The sequence below is a fragment of the Rhinatrema bivittatum genome, chromosome 3 (assembly GCF_901001135.1).
Source record: "Rhinatrema bivittatum chromosome 3, aRhiBiv1.1, whole genome shotgun sequence".
In the NCBI taxonomy this organism is placed as follows: domain Eukaryota; kingdom Metazoa; phylum Chordata; class Amphibia; order Gymnophiona; family Rhinatrematidae; genus Rhinatrema; species Rhinatrema bivittatum.
Genome location: NC_042617.1, coordinates 323,764,310 through 323,787,199, shown reverse-complemented (window position 1 = coordinate 323,787,199; position 22,890 = coordinate 323,764,310). Strand labels below are relative to the sequence as shown.

The window sequence follows — 22,890 nt, the reverse complement described above, 5'->3', positions numbered from 1 at the left end:
CCTGGGATGTACCAGAGCTGTCCTACTCGGGGTGGGATCTGGAGAGGCCCGCTCACAGCACACCTGCTCCAAACTCCGCAGACCCCTGCGCCTGTACATCCAATCGGTAATGCCTCACAAACATATGGATGGATTTCCATGTAGCCGCCCGACAGATCTCCTGCGGCAACACCAAGTGACATTCCGCCCAAGATGCCGCCTGAGAACGAGTAGAGTGAGCACAAAGCCCCAGAGGAAGAGGTTTACCATGCAATAAATAGGCCGAGTTAATGGCCTCCTTCAACCAGTGAGCTATGGTAGTCTTAGACGCCATCCTACCATGCTTGAGACCACTCCACAGTACCAACAGGAGGTCCATCAGCCGAAAATCATTGGTGACCTCCAAATAATGTAATAATGCTCTGTGAACGTCCAGCGTCTGCAAATCCCCAGACAACAGATCCGACCGATCTACGTCTGAGAAAGCCGGAAGTTCCACCGATTGGTTGACATGAAAGGCAGAAACCATTTTCGGTAGAAAGGAAGGCACCATTCGTAATGAAACCTCCGAATCCAAAATCCGCAAGAACGGTTCCCAACAGGAAAGAGCTTGGAGCTCCAATACTCTGCGAGCCGACATAATGGCAACCAGAAAGAGGACTTTCAAGGTAAGGTCCTTCATGGTTGCCCTCTTCAAAGGCTCAAAGGGAGCCGAGACAAGAGCTTTGAGCACTAAATTCAAATTCCAAGACGGACAAGGATGCCTTACCGGAGGCCGCAAATGCTTGGCGCCCCGGAGCAAACGAACCACATCCAGGTGCACTGCCAAAGCCACACCATGAATGGTACCACGTAAACAGCCAAGCGCTGTAACTTGAACCCTCAGGGAGCTACACGACAAACCCTTGCTAAGACCATTTTAAAGAAAACCGAGAATATCTGACACAGACGCTCTAGTGGGAGCTACCTCCCGTGCTAGACACCACGACTCAAAAATCCTCCATACTCTAACATACGCTAGGTTGGTAGACATCTTTCGCGAGTTCAGCAGAGTCGCCACCTCAGCCAGAGAAGAACCTCTACAACTTAAGCGGCGCCTTTCAAAAGCCATGCTGTGAGACAAAAGCGCTCTACTTCCTCCAAACACTTTGATGCAGTAGGTCTGGAGGATGTGGAAACCACAGAGGTCCCACCAGGTTGAGAAGGTCCGCAAACCAAGGATGTCTCGGCTACACAGGAGCTATCAGAATTACCTCTATGCGCCGAAGTACCTTGCCGATCAACGGCCAAGGTGAAAAGATGTACAGCAGGATCCCGGTGGGTCAGGGAAGCACGAGTGCATCCACCCCTTCTGCCCCCATCTCTCTGCTCCATCAGTAGAACCGCGTGGTTTTGGCATTCTGAAATGTCGCCATGAGGTCCATGCTGGGCATGCCCCATTCCTCGCAGATCTGAAAAGCTGCGTCCGCCAACTCCCACTCCCCAGGATCAAGGCGGTGCCTGCTGAGAAAGTCTGCCTGCACATTGCCCACGCCGGCTATGTAGGATACTGCGATGCTGACCACATGCTGTTCTGCCCAGCTGATTAGCTAACGAGCCTCCATCACCACTGGTCGACTCTTGGTTCCTCCCTGGCGGTTGATATACGCTACCATGGTCGCATTGTCTGACAGAATTCTGACTGCCCTCCCCTGGATGAGAGGACAAAACGCCTGCAGAGCTAATCATACTGCCTGAGTCTCTAACCGGTTGATCAACCATCGGGACTCCTCGGCAGACCAGCATCCCTGAACCGACTTTCCCCTGCAAACTGCCCCCCAACCGGAGAGGCTGGCATCCGTTGTAACCACTGTCCAGTCTGGAACTTACAGGGGAACTCCACGAGAGAGACTGTCCACAACCAGCCACCAATCGAGACTGGCCCGCACTGCATCCGGAAGGGGAAGAGGAAGGTGAAATAGCTCTGAGACTGGATTCCAACGGGAGAGCAATGCAGATTGTAAGGGCCGCATATGAGCAAAAGCCCAAGATACCAGTTCCAAGGTGGAAGTCATAGAGTCAAGCACCTGCAAGTAATTCCGAACTCTGGGAGGTCGCTTGAGCAAGAATCCTCGGACTTGAGCTTGTAGCTTGAAAATACGGTCTGCAGTGAGAAATACTTTGCCTTGCTGCATGTCGAATAGTGCCCCCAAATATTCCAGGGTCTGCGAGGGCATGAGCCTGCTCTTGGAGAGATTGATCACCCAGCTCAATGACTGCAGGAGCTGGAGTACCTTGTGAACTGCCACCTGCGCGAGGTTGGCCGATTTTGCACGAATCAACCAGTCGTTCAGATAGGGATGCACTAAAAGTCCTTCCCTCCAAAGCTGAGCCGCCACCACTACCATTACTTTGGTGAATGTCCAAGGTGCAGTGGCCAGACCGAAGGGAAGAGCTTGAAACTGAAAGTGCTGGCCCAGGATTGCAAAGCGAAGAAACCGCTGGTGAGCCAGTCTTATGCTGATATGCAGATATGCCTCCGTGAGATCTAGGGATGCCAAGAACTTCCCCTTTCTTACCGAGGCAATGACAGACTGAAGAGTTTCCATGCAAAACCTTGGTACTCTGAGGCACCTGTTTACACTCTTTAGGTCCAGAATGGGCCGGAACGTTCCCTCCTTCTTTAGGACTATGAAGTAAATGGAATACCGACCCTTCCTTCTTGCCCCTATGGCTATGGGGACGATGGCCTCTAGATGAAGAAGACGCTGTAAAGTATCCTGAATCGCTTGACGTTTGGCTGCGAATCCGCAGGGAGAGGCGAGAAACCAGTCCCGAGGGCGCCGTGCAAAATCTAAAGCGTAGTCTTGTTTTATCACAGTCAGCACCGACTGATCCGTAGTGATCTTGGCCCATTCCTCGAAAAATAGGGATAGTCTGCCCCCTACAGCCGGCACTGAGGAATGGGCCGGCACCCCTTCATTGTGAGGATTTGGACCCAGGAGCAGACTGGGCCGCCCCTGCTCTGCCGAATCTTCGGCCACGAAAAGGTGGAAACCAGGCCTACTGCTTTGGTTGCGCTGACCGAAAGGAAGAGCTAGGCGTTTTAGCCGGTCGATATCGCCGATTCCCCCTGAATCTGGCTCTGGAAGAGAAGGAACCCCGAGGCCGAGGCCTTTCCTCTGGCAACCGATGAACCTTATTTTCGCCCAAAGATTGAATCATATCCTCCAAGACCTTTCCAAACAGCAGTTTTTCCTTAAAAGGCATAGAACCCAGCTGGGCTTTGGAGGACACGTCCGGCGACCAGTGTCTCAACCACCATGGATCTTGCTGATGTCCACAACAAGTCGTGAATCACATCTGCACAGTAGGCCACGGAGGATTCCAGCCAACCCGCCTGAGCGGCTTCCGCCTCCGAGAGACCAGCATTGGCTTGCAATTGTTGCACCCAGCGAAGACCCGCTCTCATTGCTGCCCTGACCCCCAGGGCGGAGACCTCAAAAATTCTCTTAAGCTGGACCTCTAACTTCCGGTCCTGCAGGTCCTTGAGTGCACTTACTCCCGTAACAGGAATCGTGGTCTTTTTGGTAACAGCGGCCACCGCCTCATCTACCTTGGGCACTCGCAGCATCTCCAAAGCATCCTCTGGCAGACGATATAGCTTATTCATGGCCTTTCCCACCTTCAATCCGAGATCCGGGGTATCCCACTCCCGGAACAACAAGTCTAGTCTGTAGCTGAAAAATGAAAGGGAAAAGGCGGTTGCTGGACCTCTCAGGCCCAACAAAACAGGATCCATAGTACCTAACTTCGACTCCTCAGGGGGACTCTGAATGCCCAGCTCCACCAGGATAGAAGGAATAAGAGAGCCAAACTCGTCCTTACGAAACAGGCGAACCACTTTGGGGTCATCCCCCTCCACAGCCTCTTACCGCCCCCCCTGCGGCTGGAGATCAGGATCCGTATCCACCCCCTGCGGGGGTGTAGGCTGAGGGTCCAGGTCCTCTGGGTCCGTATCCTGACCAGAAGTATCCGTATCCGGCTGAGGAACCCCAGTACGGAGAGGACGCTTAGGCAGCGTCGGTCCCTTCTCGCCTCGAGGTCTAGCGCGCTTCCTGGCGTGAGACATGGCCGCCCCAGTGGCAACCTTTTCTCCTGTGCGCCTCTTGCCTGACTTCCTTGCTTTAAATACCTTATGAAGCAATAAGGCAAACTCAGATAAAAAGGAGGAAGAGGAAGAAGAGGAGGAGTCCGAGACCCCCCTCAGGGTCATCCTCCATAGCAGGGGAATCAGGCTGCAAAGGCTCCCTTATCAGCAGGAAACCTCCGCTGAGGAGAAAGAGGAGGTGGTAGCAACCCCTCCCCCCATGGCTGCCCGGCAGTGGTCCAAGGTGCTGATCCCACAGGGTGGAGTGAGCCGGGCTCCCCGGTATTGCACCTGAGCTGCCAAAGAAGAATATGAGGGTCCTCAACCCTGGCTTGCAGCTGCCTCAATACCAGCAGGGGATGGCCCTCTCAGGACCTACCGACCCCTTGGAAGGCTGACCACACTGTTCCTACTTAGCAAACCTAAGCTTCTTTTTTTTTTTTTAAACTAGCAAAGTTAAGGAAATCAGAAAAAATACAAAGATCCCCTAACTCTGACTAACTTTCCTAAGAAAAACTATTCTCACAGACCAGACTGTAGGTTTTGCACCCCCACCATCTGCTGGAGGCAGATGAATGCTGCCGGACTGTAGGGCACCAGCCTAGTTATAGGCGGAGTTTGTTTTAAAAACATCTGTCTCCATCTGCTAGAGGGGTGGCAAAACCCAGGAGTCTGGACTGATCCGGGTACGTACAGGGAACAGAAATTCAATACTTCCCTGCTCAGACGGGACCCAAAATGCAGAGCTGCCAGCAGAATCAACATTGCCTTATGAGGGATGAGGGATCTGGGCCACCAGATGTACACTCCACAGAATCTTGGAGTGAGCTGCCGTCAAGGGTCACCAAGCCCCAGCTCGTCCGCCTCAAACCAGGGGAGATGGCCCCACCAGGACTTAATCTCCTGAGAGGAACTGGAGATCTTTCTTTCTTTTTTTTTTATACTCCAGATTGCAGGTTGTAACACCATCCACCATCTGCTGGAGACAGAGAAATACCGAGGGACTGCAGATGGCATACTGGGTTATGTACAATGTCAGTGAAACTTTTTCTGTCTCCATCTGTTGGCAGGGAGGCAAAACCCAGGAGTCTGGACTGATCTGGGTATATACAGGGAACAGGGGAGATGATTTTTTTGTCATTAATTGCCTGGGATTTCATTCATTTTTACACGCGCTCTCCTTTCTTCTAGGCATGACAGCAACAATCCTTGGCCAGGATCCAGAGTCCGTGGTTCTCTCTGAAGTTTGGTATTGCGTGCATTCTCTTACTGGCCAGTACATGTGATGGGATGTGATGGCTGGGACTTCCCTCCATGGGGATTGTGAACATTGCAACTGCAGCATCCCCGTTTACCCTATAAGAAAATGCCATGCGGAATCAGACTAAAGTCCATCGAGCCCAGCATCCAGTCACCAATGATGGCCAGTCTGGGTCACAAGTACCTAGCAGATCCCAAACAGTTGATCTATTTCTTGTATCTCATTCCCAGGGATAAGCTGCATGAACAAACAGGCCCTAGGATCCCTCTTGCCATTCCCAAGGGCATAAGGGAGGAACTGGCTCTACTTTCTACCCTGGCTGTGGCTTCTGCTAGCCTGTCCTATACCAGACTTCAGGCCTTTAGCTGTTATGCTCCAAAGATCTGGAACAAGCATCCATTAGACCTACGCTTGGAGACCGGCCACCTCACTCTTCAGGAAGGAAGCTAAAGCATGGCTTTTTAGCCAAGCATGCCCAATAAAGACTTCCTGCTCCACAAGCTAGAAATGACAGAAGGATTCCTATTTCTATAGCAACAACAAAATAACCTATGAATCTGGCCTTAATTATAGAGATGCTCAACCAATATCGCCTGGTTATCTAATACTACCGTAACCTACTTTAAATTTATCGTAATCCACTTTCCATATTTACCCATTCCACCCCACTCATGATTTTATAAGTTTCAATCATATCTCCTCTCAGTCGCTTCTTTTTCAAGCCAAAGAGCCCTGATGTTTAGCCTCTCTCCATAAGGGAGCTTTTCCATCCCCATTATCATTTTTGTTAACCTTCTCTGTACCTTTTCCATACCCGCTATGTCTTTTTTGAGCTGGGGCGACCAGAACTGCACACAGTACTCCGGGTACAGTCGCACCATGGATCTATACAAGGGCATTATTATATTCTCAGTTTTGTCCTCTCTATTCCTTTCCAAATAATTCCTAACATTCTATTTACCTTTTTGACTGCTGCCGCCCACTGAGCTGAAGATTTCAAGGTACTGTCCACAAGAACTCTGAAGTCCTTTTCCTGGGTGCTGACTCCTAACACAGAACCCAGCATCGTGTACCTTTTAAGCTGGGAATATTTTTCCCTACATGCGTAACTATGCCCTTGCACACATTAAAATGCATCTGCCATTTAGATGCCCCTTCTCCCAGTCTCGCAAGGTCCTTCTGCAATTCCTCACAATCTGCTGCAAATGTGGTCACTTCAGTCATGGATATGCTAAATAGCACAGGACAGTATCCCTGCCAGCCTAAAGCGTGGAAGTCAAACCCAAAACCTCCCACAAGCCTTTGTGCAGCATTGCCCCTTCTCTATCAGGAAGGCCCTCAAACACAGCCAGCACTGTTACATCCTGGAAACTGTTTATGTACATCCAAACCTTCACTTAGAAGGACACTCTTCCATTGCTCTTCACAAGGCAAAGCTTACACTTACCAACATTCAAGTTCTTTTAGAGAGAACATATTTCATACAAAATGCTCACTCCTTTGTTCACATTTACAGAGTTACGGCCCTTACACGTGTTCCACATGCCTCTGTCGCGACGAACACATGCAGGAGTGTGGCAGAAAGAGCTGTGCTGTTCAGATGCCCTCTCATACTCTACCTGTGAATTCTAATGTGCGTCTGAAGAGAACTCTTTGCTGTGAAAGACTTCCCACACACTTCACAGGTAAACGGCCTTTCGCCTACAACACAAACATTTCCGCATTTAGTTTTCAGACAGACAGTCAGAAGCGAAACCCCCTGAATTCCCTCCTGTTGGACAGCAGCAGGAAGAGCTGGCTTAGCTAATGCTGGTAGTGGCAGGTTCCTGGACTGGAGCCAGATCATGGCCCATGCCATGCACTCTTTATCCAGTACTGAATCAGAGCGGTAACGCTTTGTCTTAGTCACACATAGTGCTGGCGGCTGAACCCAAGCACCTGCATGGACTCCTCCAACAATCTTATGGAACTCAACAAGTGTTAGCACTCAGCAACAATGCAAACTGTGCATGCCTGCTAACGAAGGAAGCAAAACTCCTGAAAGTACACTATGCTATACATACACACACACATATATATACACACATACACACACACACACGCACACATACACATATATATATACATACACACACACAGATACATACACGCACAGATACATACACGCGCACACACACACATATATATATATATATATATTTTTATTTTTTTTTTGCTTTATTGATCTTCATTCCCATGCATTCCTGCTAGAGACTGATCCTCGACTGCTGAGCCAGAAGAGCTTTTTCAGAGCAATTGAGGCAGCCTTTGAAAAAAAAAATCTAGTCTGTACTACTTAGTGAAGAATGTTTTCATGGTGGCTGCAGCCATCCTTAAGTTTTGCTAGTTTTAAAAACATACTGGTGCCACTTTTCTTGGCATAAATCTGTGCAGTCACTGGAGCTTCAGCTTGGAACTAAGTTACCTGCTTTATACGTAAGAAAGAAAAAGATGATTTGACTCTGGAATGAGCTACCGTAAGTTTGACAAACCTTCTGTTTCAGGTGTCTTCTGATATCTACACAAAACTCATCTGTACTATTTATGTTCTCTCCCACACCACTTCCTGCTTTTCTTGTACAGATGAATTAGGGGGGCATAGATTCAACATTTTGCAGATTTACACAATTAAAATTCCACCATCTTTCAGACTTTCGATCTTATCTGTGCCTCTCCCCAAACACTTACTTTTCTACTCTATGTCTACAGTGCATTGTAAGTTCCATGGAACAGGGACTGTCTCATCTGTCTGTGCAATGCTGCAGGCACCTTATATTGCTGAAGAGATCTTTAGTAGTGTACTACTCTGAGAGGTAGCCTGCTCGATTTTTAACAGCAGTTTTCTCCTGCTTTTTTGGTCTTCCAGTTCCATCAGAACCAGTTTCTACTGGCCTATGGCACTTTCAGCTTTCATTCACAACTATCCAATGTTTGTTCCTTATTTTTGTCTCCTCATCCCCACTCATCCTATGCATTGCAGCAACAATGCTTTGCTCCCTCCTGAGCTCAGCAAACATGGATCCAGGAGGTTATTTCCAAAAGAGTTAAGTGTGTAAATGTAACAGACTATTGTAGTAATTTTCAAAAGCTCATTTATGTACTTAAAGGGCACTTACAAGCAAAAACTCTCTTACAAGGGTACAGTGCATTTACATGTGTAAATTCTTTTGAAAATTACTCCTTTAGTCTGGTTATTGGGTAACTGCTGGGATGCCCTCTCTTGGGAGCTGTGAACACAGTCTCCACAGCATCTCTAACCCCAAGCTGGCCTTGGCAGTGGAAACCTGACCCAGCAAACTGAACGGCAGGATACAGCACTTGACCCCGAGTTACTAGGCCAGCCCTTCCGTTTCCTGTTGTTAATGCTAGGTCATTCTTCTTGTACTCATAATACCACCCCGAGCCTCCAAATACTGCCTTAGTGTACCAAGAGACCCTGGAAGTGTTCGGTGACCCTGGTAGTGTGGAGCTTGCTTGGCTCGGGTGCTTTCGGTCAATCTCTGGAACGGTCTCATAGCAGTGAACCTCTGAAAACTAGTTCTTCTATGGCAGAATGCACGTATTGCTGGGACAAACATTTCAACGAGGCATACAGGAGCAGGAAAAGAACGTTTCTGGAGGGGGAACTCATTTCTTCAGTTGACCTATAAACAAAGGAGGGATCTGATTGTTAGTTTGTAAATTGCTTTTATTTCTGTCACGCGACAGGGATACCTAGTGGAAGCTGACTCCCTGGCAGAAGCATGCCAAAACCAACCCTCCTTTCTGCCACATACCTAGACACCCATCATTCGCAGAGGTTAGGACATTAAATACTAATCGGAGAAAATTCTTTTTCACTCAACGCACAATTACGCTCTGGAATTTGTTGCCAGAGGATGTGGTTAGTGCAGTTAGTGTAGCTGGGTTTAAAAAAGGTTTGGATAAGTTCTTGGAGGAGAAGTCCATTAACTGCTATTAATCAAGTTGTCTTAGAGAATGGCCTCTGCTATTACTGGCGTCAGTAGCGTGGGATATATTTAATGTTTGGGTACTTGCCAGGTACTTGTGGCCTGGTTTGGCCTCTGTTGAAAACAGGATGCTGGGCTTGATGGACCCTCAGTCTGACCCAGTATGGCAACTTCTTATCCGTACATAATCCTAAATTGAGCTCAGGTCTAACTGCAAGGCCGGCATCCAGTCGTGCTCAGCAGGACGCCAAGGGACACCTTACAGGATGGAGCTGCAAGCAGCCCTTTATTGTGAGCCGCAGCGGCTTACCCAGAGAATTATCGAGCTGCGTTGTAAATCACCTTAAAAAAGGCCTCTGAAGAAGGGATCTGTGTGGTCGGGAAAGCTCATGTGCAATATTATTGTTTAGTTCTTAATTTGGTCCTACTAAAAAGAGAGTAAAACCTGCAAAGAAACTTACAGGCCCGTGGGGCTAAGCATGGAGGATAGGGAGTTTTACCAGCAGAAAAGTCTCAGTCTCCTATTCAACTAAGGACCCAGCAATAGATGCATCTCACCCTGGCTCATCTCAAGGTAGAGGTTACAGGTAAGTCACAGAGATTTACAGAAAACAAACACTGGCCTGTACTTACTGGCTAGACACATACTCCCGTACTGAACAAAGTCCTTCCAAACCCCAGCCTCCAGCCCATCTCATGACAGCTGTCGCTACTTTTACCTGTGTGAGATCGCATGTGCTTTTTTAACTGGGCCGTATCCATGAATTTGCGATGACACTGGTTACATTCTGGCAGTAAATGACCTGGTGATAAATTAAAAAAAAAAATGGTAAAAGCTGTTAGTAGGTCAATACATCTCAGAAAGAAGAAAAAAGTGTTTGCTGGTTAGTACTGTAAAGGAAAATTGGTTCTTACCTGCTAATTTTCATTCCTGTAGTACCACAGATCAGTCCAGACTCATGGGTTTTGCCTCCCTTCCAGCAGATGGAGAAAGTTTCACTGACAATGTACATAACAGATTGCCACCTGCGGTCCTTCAGTACTGACCTGTACCCAAGCCAAGATGACAGCAACAACTATAAATTTCTAAGCATCACCCTCCCCTCCAAGTGTGGAGCTTGCTTGGCTCGGGTGCTTTCAGTCAATTTCTGGAACTGTCACATAGCAGTGAACCTCTGAAACCAGTTCTTCTATGCCATAATGCACGTATTTGCTGGGACAAACATTTCAACGAGGCATACAGGAGCAGGAAAAGAATGTTTCTGGAGGGGGAACTCATTTCTTCAGTTGACCTGAAAATGGTGAAGTAGCCCAAAAAGTCAAAGAGAACTAATTTCCTAAATTTAACATAAGCAATCAGCATTGAAAACCTCAAACAACCCTGCACCATATACAAATCAATGGTACCAGTGGCGGACTCTCTCTCTCCCCCCCCCAGTAAATGGGCGGTTCTCTGGACTCATCTGTGGTACCACAGGAATGAAAATAAGCAGGTAAGAACCAATTTTCCTTTCCGTGTACGTTCCCGGATCAGTCCAGACTCCTGGGATGTACCTAAGCTCCCCTTAACTCGGGTGGGACCTGGAGAGTTCCACTTGTAGAGCACTCTCACTAAAGCACATGGAAACTAGAGCACTGAAATCCAAGCTATAATGCCTAGCAAAAATGTACGACTTACCAGTAACCACCCTGCAACAGGAGACACCTGTTGTGACTCAGCCCAGGAGGTCAAGGGTGCCCTTTAGAAACATAAGCCAACTCGATCGCTTCCTTCAGCCACCGCACAATTGTAGCCTTTGATGCCTTACCTCCCTCCCCTTCTTTGGTCCACTCTACAGTACAAAGAGGTGATCCGATCTACAGAAATCATTACCTTTAGATACCTCAATAATGCATTCCTCCCATCTAGGAGCCTAACTAACCTCCCCCACATGAGGTGTAGAGGAATCCAAATCTGGAAAAGCTGGAGGACGGAACCCTGAGATGACCTTAGACAGAAAAAAAGGCACAATGCATAAAGATATCCCCGAATCCAAAATCTGTAGGAAGAGATCCTGACACGACAGTGCCTAGAGCACCAAAGTTCTCATAGCTGAACAAATAGTCACCAAAAAAACCACTTTAAGAGTCAGGTCCTTAAACATAGCCCTCTTTAGTGGCTCAAATACAGCCTCACACAATCCTCTAAGGACTAGATTCAGATTCCAAAACGGACAAATGTTCTGCACCTGAGGATGCAAGTTCTTAGCTCCCCGAAAGAATTGTATAACATCCGGATGTCCTTGCATCTTACCCTGGAGACAATCCTGGACTCTAAGAGAGGTAAAAGCCAGTTCCTTGACCAGAAACTTCCTGTATATTTTGGCTTTTCTACAACACCATAGCCTGAATAGTCTACACTCCAACAGCAGACAGAACTCGAAGACCCTCCAAATTCAAACATATATCAAGGATGTAGAAGGTTGCCTAGCCTGCAATAAGGTGGAAATAACTGCTTCGGAATATCCCATCTGTCTCAGACTCCTCTCAGAAGCGAAGCTGCAAGACAGAAGTGAGTCGCCTGACTGCAAAATATTGAGTCCTGATGGAGAAGAGTCGACCGATGACCAAACCTTGGTGGAAAGTCTATGGCCATGTTGTTCAGATCTGGGAACCATGATCGAAGTGGCCATGCCCAGATGTTATTCTATCCACCATAATCACTTGTCCACCAGAGGCCACGGAGTGAAGATAAAGAAAAATCTCTTGAGTCCACAGCAGAAACATAGCATCAATTCCTTCCGTATTGTGTTCTCTTCGGTGGCTGTAAAACCGGGATGCCTTGGTGTGCCCTTGGGTACCATTAAGTCCATATGGGGATACCTCCATCTTCTGTGAATGAGACACATCACTGCCTCCAACAGCTCCCATTCCACAGGTTCTAACTATCTCTCATAGAAAATGTGCCTGAACATTGTCCACCCCACCGATGTGAGATCCCGCCAGCTGCTCTAAGTGCTGCTCTGCCCAGATAATCAACCACTGGGCTTCTCAGGCCACCAGCTGATTCTTGGTTCCGCCTTGATGATTGATGTAGGCCACCTCTGTCACATTGTCTGATAGGATCTGTACTGGTTGGACGTGTAACCATGGCAAACAGGCAAGCAACGCAAGCGCACTGCTCCTGTCTCTAACCAACTGATAGACCATGAAGCCTCCTTTTTTGACCACTGGCTCTGTGCCGATTGATCTTGACACACCACCCTCTATTTGAAGAGGCTTGCATCAATGGTGATTATTACCCAATTTGGAACCTTCAGTTCCGCACCATGCTCGAGATTGGTGCAAGTAAGCCACCACGAAAGACTGACCCTGGCTTCTCCTTCTAACGGAAGATGAAACTCTTCCAATAACGGATTCTAGCTGGAGAGAAGAGCCCCCTGCAGAGGTAGGGTTTTTAGCTGAATTATTCAGGCCTGGACTACCCAAACATGAGCGGATAAGACCAAAAGCTTCCATCGATAACTCCCATTTTTCCGCATCCAGTTGTAGCCGGCTGAGATAGTCCGCCTGCACATTGTTCACTCCCGACACATGAGAAGTGGTTATCCCCTTCAAATGTAGCTCCGCCCAGACAAAACGTTCCTGAACTTCCTGGGCCACTGAGCTACTTTTCGTTCTCCCCTGCCGATTGATATATGCCACTGTAGTGGCAATGTCTAAGAACATTCTGACCATCTGACCCTGGACCAGCGGAAGGAACTCCACCATTTTGTTCACTGCCCTCGTTTCCAAACTATAGACCGACCATGCTGCTTCTGCTGGTGACCACAGACCTTGAGCCAACTGTCCCTGACAGACCACTTCCAAACCCTTGAGGCTGGCATCCGTGGTCACCACCACCCATTTTGGAACCTCCTGATCCACCCCCTTTTCCAAACTGGGCCGACACAGCCACCATTAGAGACTGGACCTGGAGACCCTCAGCAACAGAAACAGTTGATGAAATTCCTCCGATAATGGATCCCATCATGATAGCAGTGCTCCCTGCAGAATGCGCCTGTGGGCAAAGGCACCAAATCCAAGGAAGATGCCATCGACCCCAGCACCTGGGGATTGAAATCCGCAGCAACCATTCTACCTGAGCTTGCAACTTCTGAATACTCTCGGAGAAGATAAAAACTTTGCCGATGCAAGTATCGAATCTCGCCCCCAAGTATTCCAGTGTCTGGGTAGGGCACAGGTTACTCTTTGCCCAAGTGATCACCCAGTCCAACAGATCCAGCACCCTCAGAACCGACTGTCAACATTCTTCTTCCGATTTTCCTCGAACCATCCAGTCATCCAGATAAGGATGAACCAGCATCCCCTCCCTGCAGAGAGCCGCAGCCATCACCACCATCATCTTCGTAAATGTGTGTGGTGCCATCGCCAAACCAAATGGGAAGGCACAAAAATGGAAACATTGCCCCAGGACCACAAAATGTAGGAATCTTTGATGCTCCGTCCTGATGGGAATGTGGATCTAGGCTTCTGTCAAGTCTAGAGACACCAGAAATTCTCCTTGTTGAACCACCACCATGACCATCCACAACATTTCCATATGGAAACGGGGAACACACAGCGATACATTTACTTTCTGCAGATCAAGAATGGGACAAAAGACCCCTCCTTCTTTGGAATGACAAAATATATCTAGTACCTTCCGCAACCTTGTTCCATCGTCAGAACCAGAACTATCGCGCCCAGCTCCTGAAGGCACCCCAATGTAGCTCAAATTGCTTATTGCCTTCTTCTCGCCCCGCGGTGAGATATCACGAATGCATCCCTGATGAGGCGAGAAAATTATAACACATAGCCATCCTTTATTACCGCCAGAACCCATTGATCTGAGGTAATTTTGGTCCGCTCCTCGCAAACAATGATAGATGGCCCTCAACTGCCACAATGAGAGAGTGGACCTCACTAGCTTCATTGAGAAGCCTTACTGCCACTGGCCCCCCTTGCTGGAACGCTCTCTGGGAGTTCTACGGGCACTTCGAAAGGACTGCTGCTGTCCGGATCCCTGTTTCTGCCCCACCACCGATGCACCAGCCTTCAGGGAATGAAATAGTCGTCCTTCTCAAAAGCGGGAAAGAGGTGGAAAGGTCTTCTGGGCAGTCTTCTTGTCCTACGGCAGCTTATGACCCTTCGACTCTCCCAGCACCTTAATTAATTGTTCCAGATCCTCTCCGAACAACAATTTTCCCTTGAAGGGAAGATTACAGAGCTGAGACTTGGACTATGTCAGCCAACCAATTTCGCAATTACAACAAACGGCGTGCCGCGACTGCCGTGACCATATTCCTGGCGAAGTTCGGATCATGTCATAAAGAGCATCCGCCACAAGCAATCCCAGCCTCCACCTGGGTTGCCTGGCTATCAGAACCAGTGTCGGCTGAGGACTTCTCCTGAGACTTCTGGACCAAGTGCAAAAACGACCTCTGCGTGAAGCTACTACAGATCGCAGCTCGCAGCCTCACAGCTGAGACTTCGAAAATCCGCATTAGGTCCTGCATGTCATTTAATGCCATTGACCACACCTCTGGGATAGTAGTCTTCTTGGTGACCACCGAAACCGAAGCATCCATGTTGGTCAACTCCAACATCTGAAGAACGTCCTCCATTAGAGGATACAACTTCGCCATAGCCCTGGCCACCTTCAAGTCTGCCTCTGGGAAATCTCATTTCTGGATTACCAGTTTCTTGAATTTCTGCGGGAGCGGGAAAGTTTTTGGAGGACCCCGAAGGATCCACCCCTTCATTATCCGACTCTTCCTCGACCAATTTAATACCCAGCTCTTTCAGGATATGGGGAATAAGTGACTTCAACTTCTCCTTACAGAACAGCCAAACCATACGGGGGTCATTCCCTTCATCTACCAGAACTGTCTCTGGATGTGCCATGTCCTTATCTACGCACTGGTTGACATTCACCACGGGATCTGCTGGGTCCTCAGGATCCACCCCAATAGCGACCCCAGGGTCATCCTCCAGGTCATCCAGGTCCAAGTCATCTGAACCGCCAGCCCTTCCAAGGTGGTCCAGGCCCAAGCAACAGAGAAGGTCTCCTGACCTCTCGGCTGAAGAGGTCCTTGGTACCTTCGCAGTGGGGTCAGCCTGATGGCTTGCAGACTGCTTAGCCCCTGCACTCTTCTTGACTAGAAATCCTTTGTGCATAAGAAGGACAAAATCTGTGGAAAATCCCACTTCATCCTCCTTCTCATTTGACCCAGGGTTAGCCACCTGATCTCCCTCCCCCATCTCCTGTCCCGATGAAAGCACCTGTGACAACAGGGGAGAGGAATCCCTGAGCTCCAGGTCAGCCTTCCTCCAGGCTGACGTTTTCCTCCTGCTTGATAGGCCCTCCAGACACCCTCCAGAGTCTGACACCGGACCCTGAAACCGTGTGGACCTTTGCCCGGGTTCAATCCCCCCAGAGGCACAATCGCAGCATAACGCTGTTGAATTAAGCTGCCCCCAGAGCAAACCACAAGAGTGGTACACTTTCTTACTGGGACCCTGCTACCAGCACCATTTTGACTACACTTGGCTGGGCCTGCTCAAACGACGTGAAAAAAATCACGCAGTTGTGGTGCACGGACAATGAGAGGGGGGACATGGACCAGCCCAGGATTCCGCTCCCTGAGCAGCCAGCCGCTACTCCACACCTCCGAATCGCTTCTTTCCCAGCCTGGGCCTGTCCTGTGCTGCGAGGAATGGCCTGAATTCTGCTGCAAACTTTCTCTTTCTATTTTTATTCTAAACTCTTAAAGAAATAGCAACTGGCACAGAAAGAGAACCAACAGGACAAAAAAACCAGGATAGTTCCCTGCTGCTGGTCACTCTTGTGGGAAGAAGCCTTCAGGAATCAAAGGATGCCAGGATCCCTGGCTGTCAGACCCCTGGAACCGCTGCGGGTCAAGCTGCCCTGGGAATCACCAATCCCCTGCTTGCCCGGCTCAACCTGAGGAATGGCCCACAAAGCAACCTAACACCTTAGGGAGCGTCTCTTCTTCTTTTTCTAAATTGTTTTCTAATATATTCCTTTTCTTTTTTAAACTCCAGACTGCAGATTTGCACCACTACCATCTGCTGGAGACAGACATACTGAGGGACTGCAGGTGGCACTCTCGGTTACGTAGCAGTGCCTCAAAGTCTTGGGTTCTCTGCCTCCATCTGCTGGTAGAGGATGCACACTGGGTTATGTATAGTGTCAGTGAAATTTTCTGTCTCCATCTGCTGGCAGGGAGGCAAAACCCAGGAGTCTGGACTGATCTGAGCACATACAGGGAACAAGCAGTAACAGATGATGTGTTAATGTTTGTAACATATAAAGGGGCCGATGTAATAAGGTGCACTGAAGCTGCCACGGGTTTGTGTGTGCCTGTATGCGCATTTTCCTGTGCAAAGCATAGAGGCAAAATTCCCTGGTAGCAGCCATGATTCTTTCATCCTGGCACAGCAATTTTCTGAAGGGAAATATGGTGAAGGCTGGTTTCTTGGTAAGATATAAAAAAACTGACTTCTTTTTAATTATTTGCTATGTGGGGATGGGGTTGTGCAGGTAAAGTCAGAAGCAAGTGGGTAGAGGAGGGAATAAAAGTCTAGTTAATATGTTCTGTTACATGCCTGCCATCTGAAATTGGTTATCTACCTGCAAGTTCATATGTGTTACTTTTGCTTTGCATTTTAGTGCACATGCATGAGAAAGATAACAACTTTATACCCTGTGAGTTTCAAACTAACATGTTTAAACAGATAATAGTTACCAGAGCAAACACGTATCTGACAGAGTGTACTAATATGCATGCAGTCAGATTTAGTTATATCATTATTGTACATATTGAATGCTACATAGGTGCTTTCACGCCTAATAATTCGCCACGCGGCAGCATGCAGTGATGTCCATCTAAGGCAAAATAGTAAGGGTTTATGGGGTGGCCAGTTTGCATGATAAAATGTTTCAGTGGCTATTTTGCAGGGGTGGGTAAAGATGGAAGATAACCGAGTAATCATTTTGTTTTAGAAAAGATATTAATTTTTTTTGTTCTACAGGTGATGATGGCTATGGATGTAGGTCGTGGCTGCTGATGCCATTGCTTCGTACTGCTGCAGAAATAAAATATCAAGAGGCACATGTGAAACAAGGGGTGTAATAGAACGCACACCTGGCCTTCTTAAAAGTAGATTCAGGTGTCTGGACCACTCAGGAGGGGCTCTACAATATTCACCGGAAAAAGTTGCTGATATTGTGGTAGCATGCTGTATGCTCCATAACGGAGTCCTTCATAACGGCATCGAGCATGAACTGAATCCGGACCTGGAAATACAGCCAGAGGTGTGCGCTCCAGCTCCAGAGATTGACAACACAGCAAGGGGGAATGAAATTAGACAAAAGGTCATCACTGACTATTTTGTTGACCAGCACCATTCCCTGCTGGACTGATCCAGAAAGTTCTGGAAATGTGTTCTTCTAAATACTGTTTACTGTTATGATAATAAAAGTTTATATTTTTTGAATTTTTTTTTAATGTTCTATATCTGCGTTGGATGTTGTTCTTGGTGTGGGTGGTCTTTGGGGGTTGCCAGGCTATTTTGGCAGGCACACCTATAGTATGCCTCTGCCAAGCTCAGAACCAGGTTGCCGCTAACGTGCCTTATCACGGGGGTGGCAGTCCCTAGGCTCAGATAGGAACTGGAGGTTTCCACATTGTTTTGGGAGGTGGCAGGAGGATGGAAATAAGAAGAGGGGGTCGGAGAGGGGTTAGTGGAGGTATTAATGGGAAGGGGGGTTAGTATTGGGAGAGCAAGAGAGAAGGTGTTAGGATAAACCCATGCTTGGGAGGCGGGAAGAGAGAGAAGTAGGGTTAGAGGCTTTAGCCGCGCCCGGTGATCAAAACCCGCGCCTGTTTTGCCGCGGGTCTTATTACATCGCCCCCATAGTACTGCCAACATGTGCAATGCTGCGAAACAGAAATAATGATACTAAGGCGAGTAATTAAATCTTCAGAGCAAGATATTCACAAATCCGCTGAGCAGGTAAGATCAACGGCTAATATTAGCTTGTCATTTTTAACCAAATATTCAGCCGAACTGAACTAGCTGGGTTTTTAGCTGAATTATTCAGCTAAATCTAGCCAGTTGAAATTTGACTGGTTAGATTTAGTGTGGCTGGGGTTCGCCAGCTAAACAATGCTGAAAATTTTGTACTAACCAGCTAAGTCTTCCTCCTTCCAGTCCGAATAAGAACAGAGGGCTGGGCTGGTGATCTCTTTCCCCACCCTCCTGTCCAAAAAAAGGTAGACGAGTGGGAGAAGTGGGATTTGAACCCCGACTCTTCCCCCACTCCTCCTCCTCCTCTTTCCTTATTGATAATTGAGATTGGCAAAGCTTAGCAAATACCATGAGTTTTGTTCTCAAACTAATTTTTCCCACTCTGTTTTGGTGGTTAAACCCTTTTACAGAAGGGGGCACCTTGTAAAGCAGAGAAAGGGAGCTGAGCTCAAAAGAGTTGTACCTGTGTGCACTCGGTAGTGGCTCTTCAGTTGTCGCCTCTGGCTGAAAATTTTCCCGCACTTGTCACACGTGAAAGCCTTCTTCCCTGCAAGAGAAAGCAGTTTTGCTGGTGCAGAATCAGGCACACAGGGGCAGCCACGGCCCCAGAGGGGGTCACCGTGGAGCTAGTACTACCATGCACTTTCAAATCCAATTTATTAATGTTCTGCCTTTCAAAAACTTCAAAAGCGGATTGCATTCGGGCACTTTATGGATTTCCACACACCCCTGTCAGGAGGTTTGCGAGCGTCACAGCTTTCCAAGACATGAAGTAGTGCTGCAATTTACTAAATGAGCTTTGAACATCTGATTTTTCTTGAGTTCCCATGCACCACTTCAATGGCCCACTTCTTGCTACATGGAGGAAAACCTGCAGATCAAGGCTTCTGTGGGAAAGCTGTCAATTTGGGGGCCAATCAGAACATGCTGCAGCTAGCAGCCCAAGACCTGTGAACCTCAGCATCCGAGACAGTGTGGTGCTATGATGAAGCTGTCCGGAAGGCTTTACAAGTGTGCCAAGTAAAGCTAGGACTGGCAGCATGCACTAAGACCTGGGCCGCGGGGGGTTACCTGCATGCAGGCTCATGTGCTCCAGGAGAGAATGCTTGGTTGTCAGAGCCTTGCCGCACACGGTGCAGGTGTAGGGTCGCTCCCCTGTATGCATCCGCCCATGGACCTGCAGAGAGTGCTTCTGGGAAAACCCTTTCCCACATTCAGGGCATTTGAAAGGCCGCTCCCCTGAAACACCAAAAGAAACCATTCCAAATAAGGATTCCACAGACAGACATCTACTTCAGACTCATGAAACTCCCCTCCCTCTTTGTACGATATTTCTATGGTTATTATTACAAACCAATGGCAGGGAAGTATGCGGACACCTCCCTGGGACTTCAGCTGACCTGAACTGGCCCGTCCTGACAGGGACGCACGAAACACGTGAGCAGGTCACCGGGTGCTCTACTACCTGTGGCAGGAGTCTGAATGAAGCTGGCTGAACAGTCTATTAGTGGAGAAAACACCGATAAGGTAGAGGGATGGTGATAGAAAGACAAGTTAGAGAACGTGCACTATCTCTAGCCGGCCCCGCATTATGGAACTCCATGCCCCTTGACATAAGACTTCAGAGTAATCATAAACTTTTTAAAACACAACTGAAAACCTGGCTTTTCAATCAATCTTTCAAGAAAGAGAATGACACAGGCAATTAAACAAGGATAAGCGGCATAGAGCACACAGCGCTTAATTTCCTATTTTTAACTGTAACCAGTCATCAGGATGAATTGCTACCAAACTCAATTCCCATGTGAATGTCTTTAAATGTAAACGCCTTATCATATACCATATTATTCATAATATTATTTGTTACCGAATATTAATGGCACCACCTATGTAAATTATGATCCACTTTTTTCTTTGATATAGGTGCCCTATTGTAAACCATTGTGATGGTAAATAACTTAATGACGGTATATAAAAACTCTTAAATAAAGATGTGATGATTTTATAAGGCAAAACATGTATTAACGGCGTTCTGAAGGCAACAACGAGCCTCTCCATGGAGGAGAGCAAGCTGCGTGACTGTCAGAGCCACAGGGGATATTGAGCTGGAGGAGGTAAAAAGGATTCAGGAGGAAATGATGGAGGCGGCAGCGGGGGCTGGTGGCAATCCCGAGATTGAAGGAGGATCCTGAGAAGGGGGGGCAGCAGTGGGCTGCTGGCAACCTTGGCACATCATTTTTTTTTTTTTTTTTAAGATGGGGAGGGAGGGAGGGAAAATGCCAGGGGACTGGCGCTCCCCTGGCACAACCTGCAAAGACAGCCTAAGGAAAAAATGATCTACACAGCTAAATTTAGGCCTGCTATAACAGCCGGTCAAGTTACGCGGCTAGCGCTGGAACTCAGCACTCACTCCTGACTTACTTCCCCCACCCAGTTTTTAGGCCACCTAAGCAGGGTGAGGGGGTGGTCATTTAGGAAGATCTAGGTGCCTAACTCCTTACATCTTTTGAATGCCAGTCTCATCCTGTCATGATTATTTTATGCTGTTTTTGGCTTGTTTATTTTATGAAATATATTATACTGTTGAATTTTTCACTGCACGCCATTCTGGTGATATGAAAATGTAAATAAATATAAGAAAGCATGTGCAAACATCTAAAAATGAAGAGGTCCATATTCAGTCACAGTCTGGATAGCAAAGTTAGCTGTTTAAATTTAACTGCAAGCTTTAGAGGCATATTTGCTAATGTAGCCACACTACTGAATATAGCTGGCAGTGTTTATTTTTATTTTTTTTATTAAAGTTTTCTGGCTAAATTTAGGTTCAACCAAGACCTAGCTGGCTAACTTAGCTCCTCCCAGTTACACTTCTGGAACACCCCTAACTTATCCAGCCAAATTTTAGCTGGCTATTAAGTTAACTAGCTAGAATTTAGCCAGATAAGTGCCCAAATATTCATTTAGCCGGCTAACTTCTGAGCTGGCTGGCCAAATGCTTCTGAATGTGGACCTTGAAATCTCTGTACATACTCCCACCCTGACCTAACTCCACCCACTTTTGTATGCAGGTAAATCAAGTTTGCTTACTGTAAAATGGTGTTTCACGTAACTAGCAGGATGAATTAACCATGATATGGCACCCAACAGTCTCTTCTCTCCTAGCTAGCAGAGCTTTGAGCTCTCCTGATCACGTCCAGGAGTTCCCACGCAGGCATTGCCTTGTGAACCTCCTCAGACTATATCAGAACTAATTCTAGCTGTGTAGTCAACTCTTCAGGGAGGCCAGCGGGTATTAATGGCTAAATCATCCTAGCTACAGAAAACACCATTTACAGGAAGCAAACATGCTTTCTCCATTGATAAGCAGGCTGAATTCGCCATTACATGTGGGAGTCTCGACCTGAGGGTTGCAGTGGAGTTTTTACTTAGTAAGAAAGCCAGACCACACTGTGGACATCTACAGCGAGAACAGATGTTGCAAAACTGCTTGTCCAAATGTACTGTCAGTCTTTGAGAGGTTATCAACATAGTAGTGGGATGTAAATTTATGAACACAAGACCAAATTGCAGCTTTGCAAGTATCTGCGAAGGAGCCAGAGCTCTCACTTGAGTCTTCACAGACTCTGTGACTTGCAGTCCTGCTAACGTATAGTAGTGTTGAATGCACTCAGCCAGCCAGCCAGCTAATCAAGGTGTGCTTGGTGACTTCTACTCCTATCCTGTTGGAATTGTATGAATTGAACAGTTGGGAGGATTTACAACGCGACTGAGTTTGTTTCTTGCAACATGCTAAGACCCTTTTGCAGAGCAGTATATGTAGGTCTTTTTTGCCTTCATGCACATGAGGCCTAGGAAAGAAGGTAGGCAGTACAATGGATAGGAAAACTGATTCTTACCTACTAATTTTTGTTCCTGTAATACCACAGATCAGTCCAGACCAGTGGGTTTTGCATCCCTACCAGCAGATGGAGGCAGAGAACAAAAAACATTTGAGGCTCTGCTACATAACCGAGAGTGCAACCTACAGTCCTTCAGTATCGACCTGTACCCAAGCCAGATAATGTCCCTTCAAAACCCCCCATCAGGGCAAACAGGAAACCTGGGGTTGGAGCCCCACTCACTTCCAGTGACTAAAAACAGTCTGATAAAAAAAACTCAACTTATTTACACTGGAAACAATCTCATTTGAAAAAAATGGTTTCCCAACCAACAGGAAATTCAGTCTTTCAGTAGTGACAGGGTGGGTCTCTGGACCAATCTGTGGTATTACAGGAATGAAAAGTAGCAGGTAAGAACAGATTTTTCCTTTCTTGTTCATACCCAGATCAGTCCAGACAAGTAGGATGTACCCAAGCCGCCCTACACTGGGCGGGAACCCGAAAGACCCACACAGAGAACACTCTCACCAAAAGATGCATCTTCCTGCGCCTGCATATCCAAACGGTAATGTTTGGTGA

The 22,890-nt window shown here is 47.6% G+C and overlaps 1 protein-coding gene across 3 annotated transcripts in view; it reads right to left on the bottom strand.

Annotated features, from left to right (window-relative positions):
• ZBTB24 (zinc finger and BTB domain containing 24) overlaps positions 1 to 22,890 on the bottom strand; it is a 65,749-nt gene that overhangs the window by 10,168 nt on the left and 32,691 nt on the right. For all 3 annotated transcript variants that reach the window (XM_029595290.1, XM_029595291.1, XM_029595292.1), the window contains exons 4-7: positions 19,505 to 19,672; positions 18,897 to 18,980; positions 10,078 to 10,161; positions 6,989 to 7,070 (exon numbers count right to left, since the gene is read on the bottom strand). In XM_029595290.1, coding sequence (XP_029451150.1) covers positions 6,989 to 7,070; positions 10,078 to 10,161; positions 18,897 to 18,980; positions 19,505 to 19,672 — 418 coding nt within the window. The remainder of the gene's footprint in view (positions 1 to 6,988; positions 7,071 to 10,077; positions 10,162 to 18,896; positions 18,981 to 19,504; positions 19,673 to 22,890) is intronic.